General features: G+C 46.0%; 1 protein-coding gene across 1 annotated transcript; it reads right to left on the bottom strand.

The window, feature by feature from the left end:
• Positions 1-2022: 2022 nt before the first annotated feature.
• LOC144143196 (nose resistant to fluoxetine protein 6-like) lies at positions 2023-17650 on the bottom strand. Its single transcript, XM_077674990.1, has 9 exons — positions 17506-17650; positions 15552-15763; positions 13467-13575; positions 10047-10143; positions 8126-8292; positions 5773-5952; positions 4504-4597; positions 2952-3044; positions 2023-2032 (listed from the first exon to the last, which is right to left on the bottom strand). Coding segments are annotated over exons 1-9 (963 nt in total). The 5' UTR covers positions 17507-17650.
• Positions 17651-18991: the final 1341 nt, after the last annotated feature.

Raw genomic sequence — 18991 nt, 5'->3', positions numbered from 1 at the left:
TCACTTGGCGGATTAGCAAGCAATCGGCAGGTTCGAGGGGCTAATGTGCCTCTTCACAAATATTACAAAAATATGAATTAAATACGTAAAAGCTGTAGAATATTGCGGGCACAGTAACACCTGAACATAAGGGCACGTTAGTAGAACAGGTTCACACTAGCCCCATACAACCCTGAATTCTACGGAGGCTGTAGTATGTGCCAGTGTGCTCACTGGCGTAACTTGCGCTGTAAGAAGAAGAAAAAATCGAGGACATGAAAACACGGTGTGGCAGAAACGAAGCCTTTCGAAGTAATTCGCGCCGTAAGACGAAAAAACGGAATCGAAGAGAGAGACGCACATACGGTCTCACAGTAAAAAATTTGTAATGAGTATCGCCGGCCTTTCACCTTCAAAACGTGTAAACCGACTGGTGCTAGGCTTGACATCAACGAAAATATCTCCTTACGGCATTGTTTAGTGGCGCGTCCTGCGTTGTTCACTCTTACCAAAGCTGTCCGCATAGGCGTTACTAACTTTTATTTGAAATAGAGAACGTTGGATTATAGCTCTGTTGGCCCCAATTAAAGTAGCAGTTACGGCCTTCTTAGTCAGAGGCAGTTAATAGTTTTGTGCCCTTACCAAAACGCCCACAAATGTGTTGTCTGAATTTTTTAAGTGCGATGCACTTTATAAGCGACCCTGAATCCGCCGTCCGCATTGCTCCTCCTCCTCTCCCCTAGCAACGGCGCGAGGAGCGGAGAGGAGCGTCTGTAGCAACGGCGCAGCGACGTCACACCCCACGTGACCCGCGCGCGCTCCGCCTCCTGCGCCGTGGCTGCGCGCGCCCGCGCCGGCTCCCGCACCGCTCCTCGCGCCGTGATGTCACACTCCCACGTGACCGCGCGCTGGCGCCTTTGCGTCTGCTCCCCCTCTCCTCGCGCCGTGACGTCACATGCTCTGCAGCTGGCGCGCCTCTCCCCCCGTTAGGTTTGCACTCACCCTCGGCGCGCGCCTCTCCCCTCGCCTGACAGCTCCCCCTCGCCGGTACTGCGCCTCTCAAGGCGATGGCAGAATTACTACGCCGTGTACTCTCGGCGCAAGAAATGCATTCGCACTTCCTCACGATTCCCTTCGGGGAGGTGGGGGCAATTTTTTTTACTGCCACAGCTCCAATATGGAAAGATTTAAACACGCGTGTTGCAATCTAATTCCAGGTAAGTCATGGAATCAGTTTATACTAAACACACGTGTTTCAAGATAATTTCAGGTGAGTCATGGAATCTGTTAATATATCTCCGCAGCGGCGACTCAGCGGCTCCGTGGCTATCGCGCGGTGCTGTTGAGCACAACGACGCGGGTTCAATTCCCGGCCGCGGCAGCCGCTTTTCGGATGGTGGCGAAAAGCAAGAACGCCCGTGTGTACAAGGTTTAAATTATTGCGCCCTTTGATCTTTTGGAGACGCCGAGACGTTCGTCATGAAAACTAAACTTGTGCGTTTGTAGGATGGTTGATTACTCCAAAGCTTTCACTCTAAGAAATCGCCGCAGGTGGGCAGAACGACCATTCAGCGTGCTTAAAGGAGTACTGACACCAATTTTCGGCGTTAATATTGTAAGGGCCTCGGTTACTCGGTGAGGTAAGGCGTTTATTGTACGACCAAGCCGTCTCGGAACACCGGACCAGCAACTCACGATGATGATCATCAGTCTCGTAGAAGACGAAGCGTTCCTCGATGTGTTTGGTGATGGGGATAATGGAGCAGTGAAATAAATGATTTTCTACGCTTCGGAGCTTCGCGCTCACAATATTATTGCACAGTTCGCTTTCTTTGCTCAACAGAATACCCTGGCTAAAATATGAGCGGCCTGCGACGCGAAGAACATACTTTAATTGGATCTCATTTATCGCGCCGACGGAACAGCACGCAGAGCGGCAACAAGCAAATGACATCATCCCGTGGTAGCCAAAACAAGTGACGCGGACACCGCTCGTCAAAAACTCGTGACGTCACTTCACACGCGCGGCCCCGCGAGCGGCGACTAGGCGCTGCTGCATTCACAAACGGGTGCACGTAGCCAGAGCTACAGGCATAGCCGCTGCGCAGAAAGGCGCTGTTGGCAAAAATAAAGTTCCATATACTAAAAAAGGAAGCGATAATATAGCCCAGAATCGCAATAGCAGTCGCCATCAGGACTTTTATTGAAAGCGGTCATCGAATTTCTGCCGCATTAGTAGGCCTAGCACCTATAGGCAGCTCAGCCGCCCAGCTCCCGCGGCGGCACGGTGGAAACAACGCCCCACCGGCATCCGCAGTGTTTTGACGTCCGCACAAAGCGGTGGGGTCATGCCGGGATTCTGTCATATGCGCCTTTCGGGCTGAAAGCGCGGAAAATTGAAACGAACGATTTTAAGGCCGTTCAATGTTATTAATTATCAGGCGCTGAAGCATTTAAAGTGCTGCGTGGGGTTCGCCACACCATTAGGCATCGATAAAAGCAATAAAAATGGATCATAAAAGTGTCAGTACACTTTTAAATGTGCGAATTTGGCGAATGACGAGGCCCAGCATGCTATTAAAGTAAAAATTGGGATCTGCGCTGGGACAACGGCGCACACGCTCTCCTAGCGCAGTTGTCCCAGCGCAGATCCTAGTTTTTACTTTAATCGCATGCTGGGCCTCGTCATTCACCAAATTCGCACATTTAAGCACGCTGAATGGTCGTTCTGGGACGTTGTCGTGAAGCTCACCTGCGCCGATTTCTTAGTGTTGAAGAACGGAAACCAAGGTTCGATTTTGTGCGCCTGGATTGTTCCCACTCAGAATTTGTTCTACTTTGCGTCATTCGCTGAAGGCAAGATGCGTACTTTCTTAACACAGATCAACAAACACCACCCATGTACTCTCGTCCAAATTGATAAAGACCGCAGTTGCCCCAATGAAAAAGGGCAGTTGGTTTTTATGACGGACCTCCAATATCGATGAAGATAGAAGAGACACCAGTTCATTTTTCCTTCTGCTTCATCCAGTCGTTTCAGAGACAAGTAGACTATAAGCAGCCCCCTGAAAACAAAAACATAAGGCGCTGATTAAGTGATGTTATATAAAGCTTATACTTTACACGCACGAATCCCAACGTATCAAAAGATTAATATAGCTGCGACCGCCGCGGAATAATAGTAGCTTAAATGGTCCATCTTGTCGCCGGTGCATACAGTAGTAGGCACGACAGCGGCAGCGACAGCGGTAACACAACTCTCGCATGTAGCAAGTGAATGCGCTAAAAAGAACCAAACAAAACCACACAAAGTCGACGCAGTGCTCACGCAATAAAAAACGAGAGCTCACTAACTCGTAGTTTTATCATTTGGGTATTCTAGACGTGAATTTTTGGCTTCCTCCTGCGCACCAACACAAATTTTCATAATGGTCTCCGGAAGCGTTATTGTAGACCAGAGGTATTATATTACACTCAGTACAACCAGTCGAAATTTCAATGAGCCTAGACATCCTGTCCGACATAGCAACCGGCCTAAATACCCTAAATTTAGCCAGGGCTCCCAGGAACACGAAGTCGTCTATGATTTCATTCATCCATTCGCGTGTTTAAATGCATTTTTTTTTAATACGCATATGGTATTTTCTGTGATGTCTGCTTGGTCTATATCTAATATGAGTGTGCTCTTTGATGTGCCCGTGTGCAGTGTACTTTGTCAATGATGTAAAGCAAGCGTGAAGATGTTGTATAAATGCGCATACCTTGTGTATTGTTATGCGAGCGTATGTCTGTGTACTTTTTAGTACTTTTTGTTTACTTTGTTTTTTTGTACGACTGCTGTACGTCCGTGCATACACAAAAAACGTTGTACATTCTCTCCCACTCCCGCTATAGTCCCACAGGGGCTGCAGTATGTTCAAATAAATAAATGAATAAAATAAACCACATTTGCGGTAATTCCCCCGCCACACACCAAACATCCCAAGGTGCCGATGGTGAGACCTCTCCAGAATAACGGAGAGAAGCACGCGGCAGCACACACGTAATTCGCGCTTTGCGCCGAGAGAATGTATTTGCCTTCTATAGTAGCCCAGTGACAGGCCGTGCTGTACACCAGAAAAGAAAAATGGAGGAGTTGACAGTCCCTAACAGCCCGCCAACAGATGAGAAACAAAAGAAAAAGGTCGGATAACAAGCTGTTTCTTCTTCGGTTGTAATATATTGCAGGGCTGTGTATTTTCATGTGAAAGCTACAGTCGTCACACTAAAGCGCACCAGTCACCCTTCCCGCCAAAACCTTTGCTAACAGCAGAGCTGTTTAGCCGATACAAATCCGTCCATGGTACGAAAAACTCCGAAGCCTCAAGAAAAGAATGTGGTTAAGGATGTCCCGGGAATCGAACGCTAGACCCTAACTCCCTGAAACCGGTAATGACTTAACCACTGATTTACCCTAGGGGCCCGAGGTGTACGGTAAATCTGTTGCTTCTAAAGCAGCTCTAAGGTTGACTTAGAATTCCTTACGAGAGCATAAAGAAGGTGTCCACAACTGGCGTCAAGTTGGCCACAATCTGAACTGGCACGGTATCCCGAAGCGTTGGAAACTCACCCGCATTTCCTATAAAAAAGGCGTCAAAATATTACAAGGATTGGTAATGAAATTATCACCATGCATGCTGGCTCTCAGCATCTGATGGAATAGCCACCACGTTGAACAAGCCTATCCAAAGTCTAAACCAAAAATCTTAAGCAAGGCACGTATTTTTAATGATCACTTTTAACTCCTCCTTTATGTTTCTCGAAAATTAGGGCATTTTCGGTGGAAACAATACTAACACAAAAGAAGAAGAACGTTTTTAGTGGGCTTAATGATTTATTTAAACTGACGGCCGGCCTCAGAAGAAATGCACCAAGATTCCTAAGAGGCTGATTGTACGGGTATAAGGAAATCGAATTTAATTTTAAGGTGCTTTAGGGGCGAGTGTCGGAGGCCTGGAACACGCGGGTAGGAGTAAACAACTAGGTTTACAAGAACGGCCGAGAGCAATTCGCATTCGAATCGTGCAAATAGTGTTAGGAGTACTCATTACGGTTCCATAATGTCGAAAATGGACAAAACAACTGCTGTGTCTTGCCCGTTTTGAAGCCAAAATGCAAACTAAAACGGACACGAAGACAACTTGCAAGTGGGGTTCCTAAAAAACGGCTGCAATGTGCCGGCAACCAATGAGACAATTTCTATGGCAAATTTAAAAACAAAAATCCACATAATTAAAAAAACAAGAGAAGCAGTCGCACCTCCCCGGCCATTTTCTGGATTTTTTTATGACATCAAACATCATTGTGTGTGAAACTGACGGTCGGCGACCGACGCACGCGCCAACAGACATGACTGGGCGAATATATTGATGGCTCTAGGCCCGCTTGATCGTATCCCTTAAATGCTAACGTACAGTTAACACAGTTATAATTATAATTTTCATTTGGTCCAACCCGCGCCTTCTACCCATATTATGTCACTGTAGCGCAAAATTTACAACTTCTCATTGTTTTTTTTTAGCTTTTTGTTTAAAAATGCTTTTCGTGGCAGAAATACGGCTGAGCGAGTTATCAAAGGGTAGACTTTTCAAATAAGACAAAGATGTATTTTGTCTTAGGGCCCCCTCAAGGATTGTAGGAAGAGCCAGCAACGGGACCACAGGCTCGTAATATTTCAGTTGAACTTCAAACACTATTCGATACCCTGACACAATCGACTACAATGCTACAACAAACGATTGAAGTTTTACGTACGAAAAATCAGCACTTTAAGTGCTATCGATGCAGTGTGACCGAGAATGATGAGGTTCATCGAAAACAGGCGGATGCCGTGAATGATGGCTATGGAATCTCCGGTTGCAGACTTTGTATTGAACAATTTTTCCAAGTTTGTCAATAAAGATAGGCACAGTAGAAAACGATTGACTTGCTGATCTGCAAAGACAGACAGAAACCAAAGCGAAAGAGTCATAGTGTCGTGGCTGCCAAGTGACGCTGCAAAGTCACAACAAAGCCCGCAGTTAATCCAACTTCCCTGCGACACTCTTCATTCATATGCGCACACGCTATTCCAGTATAACGAACAACTAAAACCAATTGAGGTACATCAGTGAGTGTCAATACAAGCGTACTTTGCACAACAATGTATTTTGCACTGCGTTGTTCAATCCCGCAATGTAAAACTTATTAATCGCAATAATGCGCACTACCACTCAGTGGAGGACGATTCTAAGCAATTCCGGGCGATGCCATCTGATCGGTCGAATTTGTTGTGCTGCAGTTAAAGAGACATTTTACTTCATTACAGTGAGCTTGTGCTGCCTTCCCAATATATGTGAGGGTAAAATAAGCCACATACGAGGCACTACACTCTATCTGGGCTCGTTAACACCAAACACAGTTATGACGCGCACTGGTTTATGCACCACACACGTTGTATAATATTGTTCTTACATTGCGCAATGTCACGGGCAAGGAAATATGTAGCTTTGTAAGTGTGTGGCCTGTTAAGCTTGAGTAAAACTGAAAGTTTGGCCGAGTTCGTAAATTGATTGATTGATTGTAGGGTTTAACGTGCCGACGCAACGCAGGCGATGAGGCGCGCCGTAGTGGAGGGCTCCGGATTAATTTTGACCGCCTGGGGATCTTTAACGTGCGCCGAAATCTCGTACACACGGGCGTTTTTGCTTTTCGCCTCCATCAGAAAAGGGGCCGCCGCGGCCGGGAATCGAACCCGCGACCTCGTGCTGAGTTCGTAAATCATCTGGGGAAGCAACACAGCACAGCACACAAGAAACAGCTTGTTTTGTGCCCCTTTCTGTAGTCCCGTTCTTTTGGGCGCTGTGTTGTTCCCCGGCGCAGTTAATCTTCGCGGTCGATACAAATCTAATACCGTAGTATGCCCCTGTGCTGTGGCGTTTCGAGGCTCAAACATACTGTTTTACGTGGAGTAATTTTATGGGTAGATACACGTTCTGTGCAAGGTAGTATACGTCGTGGCTCGTGATTAGGTGTGTTGCTTTCAAAGCGACAATTCGTCACTCGGGAGCATGTTCAAAACAGGGCAATTTTACCAAGGAAGAATGGGCGAAACCCTTTGATTGTAGCAGAAAAGTTTCCGGGTTTTGAAAGCGAAAGCATCACGGCTTCCCATGGCGATGCTTACCAAGTACTTGTTTACTGCTTTTTTGCGGTTGTGTCTTTTTCTCTGCTTTCGTTTCTACACCTTGTGACCCCAATAGCTTGGTCGGGCGGACTGGGGACATTTCACGCTACAGTTTCTGAGAATCAGAATGCCCTGTAGGTGTAATGCACCTGTTCTACCTCATGCAGCCATGGCCGCACGAACTAGGCCTAACACTTGCTCCACCACCGGTAAAATGTCGGTAAAACGAGGTGGTAACGCACTTGCTCCTGGGCGTGAGACCGGGGTTTCGAACTCCTAAGAACTCCGACGCATCCAACTCTCCTCTCAACCGAATTGATTAACTCCTTTGAAATTGATTCAAATTTGTACTCTGACAAAAATTCTTGAATATGTTAAGTGTTTTTTACACTTTAAAGCAACCACACTCTCTCTACTCGCAAACAACCCCACTTTTTCACACAGTGGGGCACATTAGCACATCGCCGTTATATGGAGGGTAAGAGTAGTAGATAAACATTATTTTCATGTGACACCGCAATCGGCGCTCACTTTTTCCTCGGGTTGATAAGGAAGCTTTAAAGTTCTCCCTGTGGCCGCCCACAGGCAATTGTCGTTACACACCAAATAAGCGCAAGTCAGACTTTGTAAAAAAGCTTTTAGGCATAATATGCATTACGCTCCACCCAACCCTTTTCAATTTTGCGTCCGTGCGGGTGTGTCTGCCTAGGCGTGTGTCAGTGTGCGTGAGAGAGAGAGAGAGAGAGAGAGAGAGAGAGAGAGAGAGAGAGAGAGAGGAAGCTTGGTAAACGCAAGCAGGTTGGTATATATTGATGACAATTTTAACACATATACGACGTATGCTACAGCTATGCCAAGTCTGGGGACCGCAACCGGAGCAAACGGGTTTCAAAGAGGTTTGCTACCAAGCGATTTGTTCACATGACTAACGCTTACGCTTACCCTCGTCAGGCTCCGCCAACTGTTTCTTCTCAAGCCATGCGCTGGACGTGCTCTTGCTTGGCGAACACATCTGCGCCTGGCGGAGTTTGTTTGCAGCACGGCACCGTGCTCTTATGTCGCAGGCGGTCGCTGCGGCTACCACTGCGACATGCACTGAAAGTACGCAGCTGAAAAAAAAAAACGCGTTCAAATATTGTAAGCACTTGCATGGACCATGAACCTTTACTGAGTGCTTTAATTTGATTTTAAATCTCCTAATTTTTCTGATTCTTAAAGTGCCGCTATACAATTGTATTGCGGCACTTAAGAAGAAGCTTTTATAGGTTTTCTTTCTGTTAGGAATTAAGTAAAAAAAAAGTGCGGCAATAACAATTTTTTGCAATTTTGTTTCTCTTATGTACGGTGATATGCCTCTGTAGTGACTGCAGAGTTACTGGAGGCGTGCACAATCCAAAGCTAAGTCCCCCTGTTTTATGAGCATTGTAGTGAAAACTCTAAAAGTTGACGGTTTCAGAAATAACCCCTGGCTGGCTTGTTTTATAGCACCAGAAGCGAGCTTTATGTTGCTAGTAACTCTTCTTACCTTCCCCTTATGCTCAATAAATGTTCTTTTTCCCTGCCTCTTCAGAAGGCTGCATTTCTCTTGCCCCGATCTTCGCTTGGCACACACTACGAGCCCTTGTCTACATACTAGAGAAAGCAACACCCTGTTCTCATCCTCATACGCGGGACCCTCCGTTTCAACTGCACTCCTAAGGTAAGTATGTTATTCTGCACTACCGTTTGATAGACGCTCATTACTTTTTCGATGGGCCAGCCTCTTTCAGAGCCTGAAATTTCGATGGTGTTCATGTTTCACTACTTCGACAGGACGTTCGCCAGTGTCTGCTAGCAACCCGCCGATGTACCCTCCCTGGGGTTGCTTTTGGGTCACAGGGGCTGGTAACGTAGCACCAGTGACCCTCTTCAGTGGAAGGACCACGGGCAAAATAACATAGAGCGAGAAAAAGTCACAGCGCGCAATACTTAAAGGAACTTTGCAGCTCTTTTTTAGCAGTGCGAATAAACCTGCGCGACGTTTAGGTTACACTGCCACGAATACCTGAGCCAAATCTTACATGTGCGCGTGAAGCGATAATCTCGCAAATCGCTGTGAAAGGTCCGGGAAACCAACCGCCCTCTCTTGAGTTTCCCGCTTTATGCGTAGCTGTTATTACGTCATTACAGCGGTGGCTCTCCTATTGGCTGTTACTGGCCGATTTCCCGGTTTATTTCTCGCATTTCCGATGATGATCCGCCGTCATCGGCGCTGTGCACCAACCCCTTCAATGTCCGAACCTGTACATACAGTTTTCGGCGTTTTTTGTGTGTTGAGTGCTCGCGTAGTTGGGGTAATCAACTAAATACATCACTTTAAACCATACCACTCGGGAAGAAGCGTTTATTTGTTCACAAACGTCTACCAGCCTGAGCGCGTGCTTGCTGGCAGACACCAGGGCCTTATTTTTAGCGCGTCACACCAGAAATGGACTATCCCACGTTGAGGAGAGAAAGGGAAAACCCGCCAGCCTGTGATATCTCGAAGGCCGCCAAACAGACCATCACGAGCATCGGTCAGAGAGTGCGCAGATTTTGTCGCATAGTCCACGCCCGAGTTGAGAGGAAACGATTATGCGCGATTTTATATCTCGCGTTGCTCCTGTGATACTTAACAAATTTTTATCATTCTTGCGGGAACAAATTGCTCGAACAAAAGACTCTAACCCAAAATGCAGTCCGAATATTCGGTGGTAAGTGCTGCAGGGTCTCCTTAAACAGTTATTCAACGCTTGTAAAGCGAAATCCAGGCAAAAACAGACAACTAAGCCTCACACTTATATAGTGAGGTTGAGATGGGAGAACAGCATGAAGTACAACTTACGTAACAATGACCACAGCCCATGTCGAGATGTATGGCTCCATATAGGCCGAGCACGTAGCTGAAGTCGTATTTTCAGGGCCCCCAATCTTCTTCAGGACTGGTGACGCGGTACACCCGTGTGGCAGATAGGCAAAACAACAAAGAGGATACTTGGAATCAAATTTTAAAAATGCCTCATGATTACGACACTCCTTAATGAGAAATTTTTGCGCGGGGCGAACTGCAGTCTTCTGGGTGACTGCGCATACTTGCAGCGTCTCATGAAGCGATCGCCGCATCAGCAGACGCACGAAAGAGAGCGATAAACTTTGGCGTGATCTCGTAGCGTCTCGCGCCGTCTCGGGCTACCGATCTCCCCCTCACACTTTCGCCGTACTTTGCTCCTCCCCTTTCCTGCTCTCTCTATCTCTTCTGTCTTCGGCGTCCCCTTCGTTCGCTCAGTTACAGCAAGGGACGACGGTGCCGCGAAACCGCAGGAGCGGGCGCTTAAGTGCTGCGCACCAAAAGATCCACTCATCGAACTTTTAGTCGCTAAGGTTCCGGGCGAATAAAATTTCTGTAAAGTGGCTGCGGGAGGGGTTGGCAGAGCGGGATTCAGGTGAGCATCCGTGGAAGGCCGCCTAATACACCATGCGTTAACGCGGTGACGCAGCTCGCACGTATACGAGTACACTAACCTAGCAAGGACATTATCAAAAGAAGCCACCCCGGAAGTAGCATAGCCTCCGCTAATAATTATGATTCCTGATTAAAACACTTCGCACAGAGCTTCCCGCCACTTCGTGCAATTGATAACCTTCATGTATACACTTCTGTACCGCAACCACGCAATATATTTTGGACAAGCAGTTATGAAAAGATTCTTCCTAATTGCGACTATTTCTTCTTCAAACCCCACATGCGATCTAGGGTTGTTTGTTTGGGTTTGGGTTTGCTGTAGCTTCTCTGAAACTTCATACAATAGACTAGTTATTCCGTATCTAACGGCGGGAGAGGCAACCGGTGCTATATTCTATACTGCTGCAGGTTTTTCGCAACTTATTGTTTGTTTTTCGAATAAACATTTTTGTTGGCAGTAACCACTCGTCCTGTATTAGTGCCTTTGTAGAGCTTCGCATTTCCCTGTGAAGCATACGAAATAGAACGTTGGTAATGATACATAGACAACCTAATTCTTCTGCATCAAAGGATTTTATTTAAATTGAAAGACGTTGTAGAATTTCACACAAGCGGCAGGAAAGATAAAATTACTTCCAGTATTTCTGTATCGCAAGGGGAAAAAAGAAGCACACCATGGGCGCCATTATAACGACTTAGAAAGTTTCTATTCAAGCTACACCACTGGAAATGTTGTCTATGCTTATGGTACACACATTTGCAATCTATAAAACAACTCTGATGGGTGTGAATGAATCAAAGTAAATATTTAGAAATTGATAACCTTATTCCAGGATACTCTTAAACCTTAATTCATTTGTTCGTAGAACGGATCCATTTTTCTAGGCACAAGGTTTCCTCCGCATTTATATTTACTGCTAGTTCCTGCCCAAGTTTAGGCTGAAATCCTAAGATAATACCCTGCTTTTCCACTAGCTCTGCTCAACGGGAATAACACGCAAAAAATAAAACTCCCTCTGTCATTCTTTTTTTGTTTGGCTTGCACTTTAACTATTACGGGTAGGCTGGCTATTTTCCTGGCACATCAATGGTCGTGAAAGTGACGTGCTTGGTAAAAAGTATTTTAAGAATCGCTCTTATTTGTCGTAATAGCGGAGCCCTTCTTACCAACCATACGCTCATTGCAAGCGATGCGACATTCGCATAAGGCGATGAAGCTTACCGTTTTGAAAAACGCGCCAGTTTATAAGATAGGAATTCTGATTGTTACTATTTATGGTAAGTGTTTACTTAGTAAATTTAGCTCTTAGAGTGGAAAACCATTGTGATGGGCTCTGTAGAGTTGATTTCATACCCAGCCCGATAAAAATGTTCTGCTACAGAATATGGTGAATAGTGCGGTTGAAAGTCGGGCGCCTGTTCTGTATGAGTAATAAGTGACTTTTCGCGAAATTTTCACAAAAAAATGTGTCTTAGGGAATTTTTAGAACGCAATATATGTATGCCCAATGTAGATTATCTTTCTTTACGTCAACGAGGAAGCCACGGCAGGCTACTTAGGGGTCGCCTGAATAAAGGGGACCTATGCCAGCAACACATCATAAAATAAAGTTTTAATTCATCCATTCATTCATTCACGCATTCATTCATTGCATTATATTAAACTTACATTCAGCTCTCTTCTCGCTACATGTCACCATTACATATGATGTACTGTGCCTGAAGGAGTAAGTTCTTGTTACCGCTGCAGCCACTCATTCCATCTTGCGGGGACTCGAAGACCAAAGTTTGAACTTTAGGCGCCCGCAACAGTTGGCGTTTTACTTCTTTCGTATTTAACATCAGTGCACACTGACGCCAACTGTACACTTCACCTACCACATCACTTACTGACTGTATACCACGGCGGCAGCTCATTAAATATTTCCTTAGTGTTCGCTTCTGTCCGCTAATTGTTGCTTTGAGAAATCATAATTTTCCAGCGGGCTTTGTATTTTGCAAGTACGCTCATTTAACTCAGGCGTCTTTTTTATTGAGGAATCCGGGCGGGCCTTTTTTCTGAGCCCCTTTAATTTTGCGGTTCTCTTTCAGCAAATCCCATAACCGTCTTCTAGCACTATATGTATTTGAATATATAACTTCGCAATTATTACATAACCGTTTTAAATCTTGGGCATTATTAAGTACAAAATGGGTTGCTGAGAAACTTCACCCAAAGTTAAGTTTTTTTTCTTGTTCTTTGTGTTCTATCGCCATCCGCATTATGCTGCAAACGCGTACAGTTGTCATTACTATTCAAAAAATGTGATCGCTTTTTGTAAGGTGCGCATTCAATCCCTGTGTGTTCAAATTACGTAACAGAGAAACATTCTAGTTTACTTTAAAAAAAACTACGCGTAAACCCTCCGGATCTGTAACTGACGACATTGCGTGAAGGCAAAATAGTTTGACGGAAGAATCATTTGTCGGAACACGGTGGCATGGTTCCAGGGGTAAGAAAAGAAGACGGTCTAAAGAAAGGCCACCGGACGAGTGTTCTTCTCCGCAGAGTATAACATAGAATGTAAGGTAACCTTTCTCAACAGAATAAAGGCTATTCACTGGCATTGCTTGTTCCGTAAAAAATGGTTGTCCTTGTACACAAACAAGCATTGAATAACACATTACCGCCTTCCTACTCTTTTAGAGAACACCTTTGTGAAGCGATACAAGCAATGCAATATTCTCCAACCAGGTGGCTAATTTCCCTATAAAGACCCTTTTCGGTTATTCCGCAAAAAGCGATGCATAAAGTAAACATACGCTGGCTTCCAAACACGGTGGCATCCCTTTCACTGCATGTAGAGGGAACGCATATTCCAATGCGAACTATGTTGTCGCGCACCTGGTTCCAAAAAAACTCCGAGATATTCTGTAGAAAGAAATTCGGCCAGTATACATATAGGTACGAACAAATATACACTAAAAACCACACCTCTGCCCAAGATACATATTGTTTTGCGCAGTGATCCTAAAATAAAAGCTATGTCTGCGGAGAACCTTCAGCCAAAATGGTGGCTTTTCCCCTTGTATCCTTGCTTGCAGAACCAAACCCACCTTCAGTGTTTCCTGCGTACATCATGGGCACTTCCGCATTCACCCCAAAACTACAAGGCTTTAGAGCGTATGTGAGGTTTATACATCGTACGCAGGTCTCAGTGCTTCCGATGCAGAAATTATCTCCGCTTGACCACCGGTACTCGCTGCCTCAAAGTGTCATTGGGAATTTTCTACATAAATCCTGTCGCCTGTTATAGCGTCAAGGAGACGGACAATAAACTTGTAATGGCAGTAATGAGGACAGCAACGCAGAAAACATACACAATGCAAACGTTGTTAAAGGCCGAGGCAGGGCAAGTACAATAGGTTCTTGTTTTTACTTATGCTTAAGCAGTATTCGAATCGTTAAAAGAAAAACCTGTTTTTAAGCTTGAACCTTACGTATAGAAAAACGTAATACTGCTTTCAAACCTACTTCTACTGCAAGGAATCATGCGCCACGGCAAACAAGCACGCAAACCATTCAATTGCACGCAAGCACGCAAGCAGCGTGACGCAGGCCCACGAGCCCTCCGGCGGGTGAGCGCGCTCGTGGGCTTGCGTCACGCTGCTGCCGCTGGCACTGTGGCTTGCCACTACAAGATTAAGCCCACACATGTTCTCATAAAAAGTTACGCTATTTTATTGCGAATCAACGGAAGGCCATTTTAACGTCAGTGGTGTTCAATTTGGTGTAACCATATTATATAAGCTTTATACCCAGTCTGTGAGAGCGTTCGTTACGGAAGGACATGAATTACAGCTTATAACCAAAAATAGTTATGACAGTAGCAAACGAAAACTAACGCATTCAGTCGTGAAGACAGCTATGTTGACCGGCAAGATCACAATGTTCCCTAGGTTTGCATCACATAGTCCCCCTGCTACTCTTACTAAAATCATTAGACTTCAAATTCAAATAGTTAGCAAAATACTTAATAACCTTGGCAGAAATCTTAGTACTAGTTGTGGATACATGACACCTTCAATCATCGCATATAGAAAGCGCTATGTTCAGCCATGGACAAATGAAACTAGAGCACGAAAGCGTAACCCAGAACGCCCAAATCACAAAAAATGGATAGTGAAGATAAGAAGTGTATTTGGAAAGATAAATTTTCAATCATTGTCGCTGCAATAGAGCCACGCGACCATTTCACTTGCATGAAAATAAATCGCGCTATTTTTGTGTTCTAGTTTGTATTTTCGTGTTCGCCTTCCATTTTCCCAAGGCTGTACACTTGCAGGAAATCCTCTCTCTTAAAGCGTCAACGGGACCTTTACTTAGAAAAACCATCCCTGTATATTCATTTATTTCAAAATACAGTTGGCCTTTAGGCCTTTAAAGGGGTGGGAAACAGCAGGATAGTTACGGATCAATACATATAATTCATACAGCAATATACCCAACAACACACCAGGGTTGATACTTTACACATCATACATAACAAGCTTCGCCATTGCAAGCAAAACGCAAAAATATCTTAGTCAAAGAATACATACTAACAGCGAAGACAACCGAAAACAACAGTATACCAAGGTTAAAAAAAGAATCCCTTGATGCCTTCGTCAAACTTTTCAAGAGAATTCCAATACAGAAGTGATAACGGCAACGCGTTCCACAGGCGAATCCTTCTAGGAAAAAATGAATTCGCATATACATTCACAAGGTGTTGAGGTGCTTCGTATGTACATTCATTTCCTTTTCTCAGGTTTGTTCCACGACTGGGCATAGTAGGAGTATATACATCGTAATGGAAAGCCGTCACTCGGTAGTGGCCTCAACGCTTCGGTCTCCGGCATGCTCACCTGTGTTTCTGATTCTACCGGATGATTGTGAGGTAGGACCGTGGTTACTAGGCAGTATTGGGATGAAAAAGGTGATCCCCTGACTTCAGAATTCCACTGCTCTTCCGTGAGCGTCGATTCCGCTACAGCTGCCAGGCATTCGGAATAAGAGCCCAGGAATGTGAGCCCACCGGTGAGGACGCCGCTCTCGGGTTTGCCAGTACTGTCAAACACTGCAATTCCAATGTTCCTCCATAATTATAACGACACTACTACAGACAGTTGCAAACATTGCTAATTACTTCATCATCAGCCAAATTCTGTAAAACATGTGAAACTATAGCCGTCTCTTTCAAAATGACGTCATATTTTGTTCCCGAGTCTTTAAAAGCCGAAAAACATGCGCGGCCCACCTTTGCCATGAAACGGCGGTCAAGCAGCGGTGAAAACATGCCTTCAAAATACGTCTCTGAAGTGCATCATTTTTAGCGCAGTAAGCATTACAGACTAGCGCGTAAGGTACTTCCCCCGGCTAATCCACAGCTTAGCAGGAAAGAAGAGGTCTACTGGAGGAAATTACAAACCGGGTTCTTCGCAAACCCATTATTATACAGCAAATGGCACCCCAAAATATACGACTCTAGATGCAAGAACTGTAACGGCGTCGCGGACCTCGTCCACGTGGCGTGGACGTGTCCCTCTCACAACAAACCTCATAGAAATACTGCATCCTGGGAGGTCCTGATACTCAGCCTGACCTCAAGCACCCAGCGCAAAGTCATCGGTCTCGCCTTAGAAGCCGCCGTGTTCCAAGGGATCCCGGCCGACTGATGGGGGGGAGGAGCGGGGGGGCACGGAGGTTACTCTGTGCTTTTGTAGCGCAGTAAAAAAGACAAGAAAAAAAGGAATGGCCGATTACGATACTCCCTAATGCGATATCTGGGCGCAGCAGCAGTGCGCCGAGGCAGCACTCACTCGGGGGTTCTCTCGACAGCAGCTATGGTGAGCCTCTCCGGCGGCGGCGCGAAGTGCGTCTCAGAAAGGCCGCGCAAACTTAATCTTAAGCGAACGAACGGCACATCATAGTCAAGCGCACGCCCCCCCCCCCCCCCCGCCCCCCCCCCCCCCCCTCCTCCACCCACGTTTTCGCCCCAGCGTCGCACCGTCGAGCGCCTCGTGCGGACACAGCATACTACCCCCTCCCCTCCCCCACCGCATGCTTTTGAAGAGCGCTGGTTCACGCCGCCATGGCGAAACCCTCCCCTCCCAATTTCGCGACACTCTCCTCCTCTGCTTTCTTTCATCATTCGCTTTTTCTTTCACTCGTCGGTCGGAGCCATCGTTCCCTCGGGAAGGCCAACCGGCTCAGCCCAGAGACGGCCGCCAAAAGGCTGCGGCCTAAAAGGCAAAGTGAAAATGATGATATTACAGATTGAGCAGTGTGTTTTGTGTTTCCTTTATTCTAATGACACCTAGGACGTTGTCAGAATTTTCGAGCCTGTGCCAAGTGTCTTCTCAAATTAGTTAATCTTATGATTGAAAAATAGAGCGCGACTTGGACAACCACACAAATGAACGACACACAAGGACGACGGGACAATCGCTCAACCGTCGCTTGTCCCGTCATTCTTCATTTGTTCCGTTGTTCGAGTCGCGCTCTATTTTTCAATCATAATGCGCCAACTTGCCCAACAGCTGTGTTTAATGTAGTTAATCTTAACAACTTTCGAGCAGTGCCTCGCTAAAGCAAAAGCTTCTTTCAAATACTGGTTACAAAAAGTGCCGCATCATGTGTCCGGCTTTTGGCGAGCAGTACCGGGTTGCACATCTGTCAGCCCATTGTTTTCCCGACTCCCTTATACCGCAGGCACGCATGCGCAATCAGTTCAACCAAAAGGCTGCCAGGTTGCTATGCCCTGTACCGCATACGGTCTTTTAAAGTATATGCACATGGAATTAATCCCATTCCACTCACTTTTCAATGCCCATGGCGTCCCCCGGTGGAACTCCTTTACGTAGCGCAGGGTGTCGTTGCGGCACCGGGCAGTTACTGCAAGTCCACTCGATCTGACGGTTTCTTCAATTCGGCTGAGAAAAGCGGGTAATGTGGAGGCGGACACTCCGAGAACAATCGTTGTCACAGTGAAGACGACCACACACACGGCCCGGAGCGCACATGGCATTTTTGGGTTGGAGCACCTTTCTCCGCACGTGAACAGGTTATCAAGACCCTTGCTTCGCTGTATATGTAGGACTTCAGCCTGAGTGAAGTCGAACAGCGTGCCGCAACCTGTGAGAAACGCAAGAAATAAAAATTAGCAGTGGCTTAGCTCGGCTATGCCAGCATATACGTAGCGTGAGCTAAGGTTCAGCTGGTTATTCTTAGATTTCCTGGTTGTCTACGATTAGCTGTTCAGCATGCTTACTGCTGCTAAAACGATTTCCAATTCAATCCAATCCAATCAAATACAGTCTAATCTAGTCCAGTCCAGTTCAATCCAATCCAATCTAATTCAATCCAGTCCAGTCCAGTCCAGTTCAGTTCAGTCCAGTCCAGTCACTGCTACCCGCGCATGCGCAGCACGGCTCTCCAGGAGCCACACGAAATGGCTGTCAAGCGTCTCCGGCGCACCTTCATACTTGGCTACTGCACAACGAAGGCGCACAGCTAGGCACGCGCCGGCGCCAGTGTATCTGCCGAGGCTATGACGTCACTCTACTGGAATGTGTAGAGCGGCGAATGTGCAGACCCAATTTTCTGCACACCCCTACTTCAATTGGATTCGATTAGACAAAATTCAATTTAATCCAATCCAATCTATTGCTCCTCGCGCTTGCGCAGCACGGCCATTCAAAGTCCACGCGAAACTGCTCAACCTCAGCCAGTGTAGCTTAGGCTACAATACAAGCTACACACAAAGGCTCTTTGAAGGCCTTTATGTTTTATGTCGTCTTTGATGGTACCTGAGCGTTAACAATGCCTGCGAAGTAAAAAATACTGAATTTCTTTATTGCGAGCAAAACCACAATAAATACATAAAGACTGAATACCGACCAAAATGCTTGAAGTACTCCGCACACTCGTATGTTTCACGGCACTCCGCCTGCGGTGCTTCATTCCAGCGCGAATATTAAAAGTTTAAATTTGGTGGGGTTCCTGCATGTGCTTGTTTGTACTTTTCGGGTTTCGAGTTCCTCGCTGCTTCGCAAGGCACATTCAAAGCAAAATTCACTTGCTTGAGCATTATCACGTTGCTGCCTCATGAAAAAAGTGGCTGTTTATCTGCCCAGCAGTAAGGGTTTTCCATCGAATCCGCAGTTAAAACGAAATCAACATTCTTCTGAAATATCATTGCTATTGTATACTACTAAGATTGTGTTGTGTTACTGGAACACAAGCAGAAATCCATGTAGAGTGACGCCGTTTCGCTCAGCATAATTTTCATCAGCGTAAATTGATC

The sequence above is a fragment of the Haemaphysalis longicornis genome, unplaced genomic scaffold (genome assembly GCF_048455015.1).
Source record: "Haemaphysalis longicornis isolate Haplotype H1 unplaced genomic scaffold, Haemaphysalis longicornis Haplotype H1 scaffold_6, whole genome shotgun sequence".
Taxonomy (NCBI): domain Eukaryota; kingdom Metazoa; phylum Arthropoda; class Arachnida; order Ixodida; family Ixodidae; genus Haemaphysalis; species Haemaphysalis longicornis.
This window is presented reverse-complemented; position numbering and strand designations above follow the sequence as displayed.

What these genes read in the sequence shown, in the direction of transcription:
- LOC144143196 (XM_077674990.1), bottom strand. An exon ending in ACTTAAAGTGCTGATTTTTC is followed by an intron (nt 4,598 to 5,772) that starts GTACGTAAAACT and finishes CCTTTTTTATAG; the next exon opens with GAAATGCGGGTGAGTTTCCA. An exon ending in GACACCTTCTTTATGCTCTC is followed by an intron (nt 3,045 to 4,503) that starts GTAAGGAATTCT and finishes TTTTGTTTTCAG; the next exon opens with GGGGCTGCTTATAGTCTACT.